The sequence below is a fragment of the Cololabis saira genome, chromosome 6 (assembly GCF_033807715.1).
Source record: "Cololabis saira isolate AMF1-May2022 chromosome 6, fColSai1.1, whole genome shotgun sequence".
NCBI classification, from domain to species: domain Eukaryota; kingdom Metazoa; phylum Chordata; class Actinopteri; order Beloniformes; family Belonidae; genus Cololabis; species Cololabis saira.
The window spans coordinates 42,998,755-43,006,741 of NC_084592.1; the positions used below are offsets into that span (position 1 = coordinate 42,998,755).

Consider the following 7,987-nt stretch of genomic DNA (forward strand, 5'->3'; position numbering starts at 1 on the left):
GATCCGCATCGAGGGACGTGCAGTTCGTCTTCTACTGGCAGATATTAAAATTTTGTTTCGACTTTTCTCTTAGCTACATCTTAGCTAAATCCAGCCGCGGCTCTGGAAACAGCTGTGATTGGCTGATGCAGACAACACGCTGTGAGTCAGTGGTCACTTATTGGCTCATGCAGCAGACTAGGGGTGTAACGATACACTAATCTCACGATACGGTACGATAGACGATATCGAGGTCACGATAACGATACAATACGATATTATAGCAGTATTTTTTTAACAACCTTGAATGAGGAACATATGACTGGAAAAAATTGTCTTTTATTTGAAAGACACAAAATACAAAACAATGCTGTGCATTTGCCCTATTGTTACAGTTTGTAATGGTTTATAACTGTTTAAGTTTTAAAGAGAAAGCCAGGCCAACCATTTTCCACAAACTGAACTAAAAGTAAATGTCAGGTTTGCATTATGATCTTCAGTTTCATACAAGTACAAATATTTAGCCACAAACTGAATAGTTTCTCTCATGTATGATTTGACTTTTTTCTTTTCCAGAAATTTAACAACTAAAATTAAATAAATAAATAAAAGTAAATAAATACATTCAATTTTACATCATAAAAAAGATTGGTTCATGCTCGCCTTATAAGTGTAAGAGGAGATTTATTTTTGTTAAGAAGGTTATTTTGGTAATTCAGGGTTCATTATTTTATAAATATATTCTTTATATTCTGATGTAAATCAGGGACTATAATGACACTAGTCAGTGTTGATGTTCTAAAATCCTACACTGTTGAGGGACATTAAAGTACACTGGAACTCAGCAGAAGTTGTCTCCGTGTTTATCCTACTCACGACCCCAAAAAGGTTTAATTTAATAAGGTAAGGCTTAACTCTACACCAGCCTTACAAAAGTAAAAGTTCAGAGCTCAAAACGCGACCACAAAACGGTACTAGTTTCTTCTGAGCGGAGTCAGATTTTGGTCCGCGGGTCGAGGCGCGGTTGTCACCAATACGCTGCGTGTTACTAGTCAACACAACATATTAATAATCCAATATCGCGATAGTTTGTCACCTCCACGACCAGTGTTGGGCAAGTTACATCCAAAATATAATACATTATATATTACTAGTTACTGTCATTTGAAAGTAATTAGTTACATTACAATATTACTATATCTGAATTGTAATGCGTTACACTACTTGTGTATTACTTTTGAGTTACTTTCAACAAAATAGCAAAAAAAGATAAATCTTGTCCCACTGGCAGATTTTTCTACTTATTTCAAGTGAAAATTTACTTGAAACAGGTGAAAATTGTCAAATAAGTTATTTTTCTGGTGTTATTTTTCTGGTGATGATTCTAAATGTTGAAATAGCAGTAAAACCACATTCATTGATGAAATGACATAAGGGATGGAAAGGAGGGATGGCAGTTTTACTGGGGGGATGATTTGGACCGTTTTATTTCAGGGATGATTTGGACCGTTTTTATTTCAGGGGGGATGATTTGGACCGTTTTTATTTCAGGGGGGATGATTTGGACTGTTTTTATTTCAGGGGGGATGATTTGGACCGTTTTTATTTCAGGGGGGGATGATTTGGACTGTTTTTATTTCAGGGGGGATGATTTGGACCGTTTTTATTTCAGGGGGGGATGATTTGGACCGTTTTTATTTCAGGGGGGGGGGTGATTTGGACCGTTTTTATTTCAGGGGGGGGGGGGGGGTGATTTGGACCGTTTTTATTTCAGGGGGGATGATTTGGACCGTTTTAATTTCAGGGGGGATGATTTGGACTGTTTTTATTTCAGGGGGGATGATTTGGACCGTTTTAATTTCAGGGGGGGATGATTTGGACCGTTTTTATTTCGGGGGGGGGGTGATTTGGACCGTTTTAATTTCAGGGGGGGTGCCATCACATCACCCCTCATCCCCCCTCAACTCGAATACTGCTCACACGGAACTCAGAACTTCTTCATAAATAACTCCCAGAGAGAAAAAAAACACCAGCAAGCTAACAAACAAACCAATAAAGCTCTCAGAGTTAACAAAACGAACCAGAAATGAACAACTCGCAGCTGTTTTAACCTCTCCTCCTGATGGGCTGCAGGTGTGGTTTAAGGCTGATTTATGGTTCCGCGTTACACCAACGCAGGCCATACGCCGTGGGTTACGCGAACTACTGCGTACCCTACGGCGAAAGCTCTGCGTCGATTTAACGCGGAACCATAAATCCGCTCTCACAGCGCGACTGACTGTGAGCCCGGCTCGTGCAGCTCCTCGCCGACTCCGCGCTCATATATATTTAATAAATGTATAAAGCCCATATATTAATAACGCCTCACTTGGCCGAGCCCTAACGCTGAGACCATGGTAGATTTAAGTTACACGCGGACACGCCGCACTGTTGACTTTTCCCTGCCGGCTCTGCTCACTGAACGGTCCCCACACAAACAGTGTCCAGCGGCGCTACGTTCCGCCGCGCCGCGTTCCCAACGCTTTTTTCTGTTGTCGGGATGTCTCGCGGACGCGGTGTTGGGGAATTCTTTAAAAAACAACAGCTAAACGGGTTAAAATGCGTTGTAACGCGCGTTACTTAGATTGTAACGAGTAAAATATTACCGAAAATGTATTAGTAATGCGTTATATTACTGCGTTACAGCAAATAGTAATACATTACTGTAATTGCGTTACTTTTGTAACGCGTTACCCCCAACACTGTCCACGACACGTATCGTGACGTCTTTGTATCGCGAAATTTCGTGGCACGATATATTGTTACACTCCTACCAGAGACACGCATACAAGTATTGAGACAGTCTCAGGTGGGATAGTGAGAACCCAAAATCGTGATCGCGATTAAAATCCGATTAATTTTGCAGCCCCACCTCCACTGATGCATAAACACCGGAAATCAGCCGTTTACGTTCAAGTACCTTTCTTGGCGCTGCCCGGCTCCTCGTCGGCGAGCAGGAAGACGTCCTCGGAGCTGCTGTCGCTCTGGATCTTGTCCCGGGCCAGAAGCTGGTCCACCTTCTGGATCACGGCCTCCAGGCTTTTGTCCGCGTTCAGCCAGACCTTCTCCTGCGCACAGAACCGCAGGTAAACGCCGCGCCTGTACCTGCGCAGCCGTCAGTGTTGTGCATGAACGAGTTCAATTAATGCGTTCATTGAACACGTTCATTTCTGAGTTCATACTGAGAACGTTGAACTGAACGCAACATATTTGCAAATAAAGAACTTGAACGTGAACTTGTTCAGATCTGCAGATAACAAACTGGAATTTTAACTGTTCAGATTACGTGAGTTTCAGCTTCACTGCTTAGAATAAGAATCAGAATCAGAATAGCCTTTATTGTTGCTGAGCTGGCGTCCCAGCACAGTGAAATTTAAACCAGTACAACCCATCAAGACAACAGACGAAACAATAACAATATGAGACATGAGTCAACTGGCAGCGAGATCAGATCAGAGAAAGGATGACATTGGGGATGGGGGAGGGAAAAAAAAGGCATCTTCACACTGTGTATAAATACACAGTGTGAAAGTGCAAAAAAAACACCTCAGCACAGAAAGCAACATAACAAGTCTTGCACATGTGTGTGGGGGGTGGTTCACGGGTCGGGGGGATCCCGACACAGCACCCCAAGCGAGCGACCGCAGCCATTGTCAGCGCGGCGTTCAAACCTGTTGACTGTGTTGGGGGGGGTTGATAAGAGAGGGGCCGGGGAAGGCGTTGACTTTAAAGGAAGGTGTATTTATCATTGTGTGTGTGTATGCGGTAAGTCTGTGAACTTCGCCCCAGAGTTGCTCCTCAGCCAATGTCCTTGGTGTTATCAGTCGGCTCGGTCAGTCGTGAAAACAGGTCCACAGATGTTCCTGAGAGGGGAGGGTTAGTGGGGGCAGAGTCACCTTGTTCTACATTCCACCAGGGAGATTGTGACTGGAGCGGTCAGCCAAAACCACTCTGTCAAGGTCAGATTATAGAATCAACAATTATATTGCAAAGAGACGGACTCAGTAATTTTCCGCCTGCCTTTAGTCTCTGGTTCATCAATGGCGACTCCAAACAGACGAATTTGTGATCAATTCCCGCCAAACCAAGCTTCCAACTTCTCCAAGGTCTTCTCCATCTTGCAATGAGCTCAAAAACCGCCGCCAGCCTGCAATTCTGTTCAAGAATCGCATCCAGCTTGCGGCTTTGCTCCCCCAGCGTTAAAGTCTGAGTGTCGCAGAGCTGATCCCTTCAGCGATGTCCGGCAGCTCGGAGAGGGCCAAAGCAGCTGTCGACGACTTACGCGTTTGTCGGTAGACAAGGCATCGCCCCCCTCCAATTAGGAGAAATCCTGCTATCATAAATCCAATTATGAAGGCATCTTCAACGTCCTCGACAGACAGTATCGCCAAACACAACGGTTTCCAATGTTTCCAGGAATGCATTGTGTATCCAGCAAAAAAAGTCCCATTGGGGCAAGAGGGCTCCTTACCCCCTGACTTCTCGTCGCAAAAATTTGTGGTCAATTGTGCTGAGAGACCAGTTAATCAATTCCATGATTGTAGAGTTTCGGAGGAGTGAAAATGAGAGGCTCTGAAGACAAGACAGGACAAAAAGCAGTAGCAGGGGAGATAGATAAGGGGAGAGGAGGAGAGAAAGCGTCCACCTTCGCCGAGAGCCAATTATTACGGAATAATCTTCCTTCTCATTTCACCAGCGGGCAGCGCACACATTTAAAATACTCGGCGAGACGACGACTTCACACTACATTACCCACAATGCAGTGCACACTAGCATAAGCAGCTCCATGGATACGGCGGCCCGAGCCGGTGCAGTCTTTACAATGACCAGTGAAGAGAGAGACGTCAGATGATGCCTCCGCTTATCATTATCTGCGGGAATTTTACACATCGTCTCCAAAGAGTCCGACGGTAAAAATCTAACCTTTCTGTGCAAATTATGACCACCTGCGCTGAGAAAAAAGTATTAACATCTGCCTCGTCAACTTCAAATTTGAAACGTCATGTGGAGTTAAAGCATCCGCCCAGTGTGTGAAAATATCTGCAAGTCCTTGACAATCAAAACAAGTCATCAGGAAAGACCAAGAAGAGATTTACAGCCCCTGAGGAAAGTTGAAAAGCCACTAGGACAATACATGATTGTATGCAGTGAACAGTTTTAGGATAGTGTGGCGTTTCATTCGTACTTCTACCTTAAGAATATTGAAATGAACTGGATCTGAACTAGTTCAAAATGAAAATGGTGAACTATGAACTTGAACTATTCATTTTTTAAACTATGTGAACTGAACTTTGAACTAGTTCATGAGAAGTAGGAACTTGCACAACACTGGCACCTGCACCTACACCTGCACCTGCGCAGCCGCACCTGCGCGGAGACACATGCATGAGCCTTCCCTTACCCAGTCCTCCTCGTGCGCGGAGCTCCGCTTGTTTCTGACCCCGTCGCCGACCTCCGGAGGGGTGGCGAGCCGGGAGGGCGAGGTGGCGGGGCGGGACGGGGAGGCGGGGTGGCGGGAGGGAGAGCGGGACGGGGAGCGGGAGGAAGGAGAGAGGGAGGAGGAGGACGGGGACGGGCTGCTCCGCTGGGACGGCGCCGGGCGGGCGGCCGCCAGGGCCACGATGGCCGACGACAGCAGTTGGCGTCGCACACGGTCACCAGCTGGCGGGTCTGAGGGGACAGAGCTGGTTAGTTCTTCTTCAGGTTCGGAAGACCCGGAAACCAGCCCCGGTCCGGTCCTACCCAGGGCTGGGGATTCTTAAGATTCAGAATCGATTATCAAGATTTGATTCGAAACTGTTTTTTGAGCTGTTGCATGAATTATATGACTGTGTAGTTCTGCAACATATTAATACTAGTATTTATTGACATTCAACAGCAAGTATTGCATCTAATGATGCTGTAAGGACCAATCACCTCCCAGAATGCTGATAGAACTGCTTTCAGAAACATCGTGGAGCAGAATTATCAAACAGATCCAGGGCAGCAAACAGAGGCCGTATGAAAATGGTTTATGTTTTTCCATTTGTGTTTGTTTTTCGGGTTTTTAATTTTTGAGAATTTGGTTTTTAGCATTTTATGCAAATGTAACCCCAAGACAGTATATAAAGTAATGAAATATAGACCATTTATGCAATTTTTCAATGTTTTCATACCTTTAAACATATTTAAAGGCAAAAACATGGCACCAGTTATTCTCGTGCAGCAAAACATCCTTTTTTGGGCATAAACAAGCAAATACCAAAAGTTGTAATGTAATGATGAAAAATGATAAAAAAATTAATATGAGAATCGATTTAGAATCGGAAAATCGATTTTTTCAACGCAGGCCTAGTCCTACCTTCTCCGTGAGGATGGCCAGCGTCCTCTCCAGGGCGTTGGCCGAGCGCTCCTTGGCGGCGCGGCTCAGGCGCTCGGCGTAGTAGCACACCTGCGTCTTCAGCGTGTTGATCTGACCGATCAGCTCCTTGGCTCGGACCACGTCCTGGTGCTGGTAGGCCATCCCTTTGGAGCCGAAGCCGGCGGAGCTGCACATGCACGTCGACATGAGAGACAAGGTCAAAAGTAGGGATGGGAATCGAGAACCGTCTCTTGTTCAGAACCGGTTCCCAGTGTTTCAATTCCTTGGAATCGTTTGGAAATTTTGCAAAATATTCCCTTATCGATTCCAGTGGGAACGAACGACGTCATCACGTACGTTGCATAAGTCAGCAGTCAATAGTAAACATGGAACCCAAGTGATCAAACACTCGACAGTCCGGTAACATTTCAGTTAACCCTTGTGCTGTCTTCGGGTCAAGGACGGAGGAAGGGAAGAAGGAAGGAAGGAAGGAAGGAAGGAAGGAAGGAAGGAGGAAGGAAGGAAGGAAGGAAGGAAGGAAGGAAGGAAGGAAGGAAGGAAGGAAGGAAGGAAGGAAGGAAGGAAGGAAGGAATGGAAAAAAGAAGGAAGGAAGGAAGAAAGAAAGAAAGAAGGAAGGGAGAAAAGAAGGAAAGAAGGTGGGAAGGGAAAAAAGAAGGAAGGAAGGAAGAAAGAAAAGAAGGGAAAGAAAGAAGGAAGGAAGGGAGAAAAGAAGGAAAGAAGGTGGGAAGGGAGAAACGAAGGAAGGAAGGATGGGAGAAAAGGAAGGGAGGAAAAAAAAGAAGGAAGAGGAAGGGAGAAAGAAAGAAGAAAGGAAGGGAGAAAAGAAGGAAGAGGAGGTGGAAGGAAAGAAAGAAAGGAAGGAAGGAAGGAAAGAAAAAGAAGGAAAGAAAGAAGGAAGGAAGGGAGAAAAGAAGGAAAGAAGGTGGGAAGGGAGAAACGAAGGAAGGAAGGATGGGAGAAAAGGAAGGGAGGAAAAAAAGAAGGAAGGAAGGAAGGAAGGAAGGAAGGAAGGAAGGAAGGAAGGAAGGAAGGAAGGAAGGAAGGAAGGAAGGAAGGAAGGAAGGAAGGAAGAAAACAAGGAAGAGAAGGAAGGAAGGAAGGAAGGAAGGAAAGGAAGGAAGGAAGGAAGGAAGGAAGGAAGGAAGGAAGGAAGGAAGGAAGGAAGGAAGAGAAAACAAGAAAGAAGGGAAAAAAGAGGAAGGGAAGAAGGAAGGAGAGAGCAGGAGGAAAGAAGGAAGGAAGGGAAAAAAAGAAGGAAGGAAGGTAGGAAGGGAGAAAAGAAGGAAGGAAGGGAGAAAAGAAGGAAGAAGGAAGGAAGAAGGAAGGAAGGAAGGAAGGAAGGAAGGAAGGAAGAAGAAGGAAGGAAGGAAGGAAGGAAAGGAAGGAAGGAAGGAAGGGAAAGAGGAAGGAAAGAGAAGGGAAGAAGAAAGAGAGAGCAGGGGAAAGAAGGACAGGAGAATTAGGTCATTTTGACCCAAAGACAGTACAAGGGTTAAAAGACGACAACAGGGCAACTTGCAATACTGGCCAAGCAGCAATAACAATCAATGAATGTTTTCGATCCGAGTACCGGATCCTCAACCGAGTAGCAGCAACGTTAGCATTTC

General features: G+C 45.2%; 1 protein-coding gene across 1 annotated transcript in view; it reads right to left on the reverse strand.

Moving 5' to 3' along the window:
* The window catches only part of inpp4aa (inositol polyphosphate-4-phosphatase type I Aa), a 34,405-nt gene that overhangs the window by 19,325 nt on the left and 7,093 nt on the right, over positions 1-7,987 (reverse strand). The window contains 4 exon segments of the mRNA XM_061724279.1: positions 2,939-3,086; positions 5,420-5,661; positions 5,664-5,688; positions 6,359-6,545. Of these exon segments, the coding sequence (XP_061580263.1) occupies positions 2,939-3,086; positions 5,420-5,661; positions 5,664-5,688; positions 6,359-6,545 (602 nt within the window).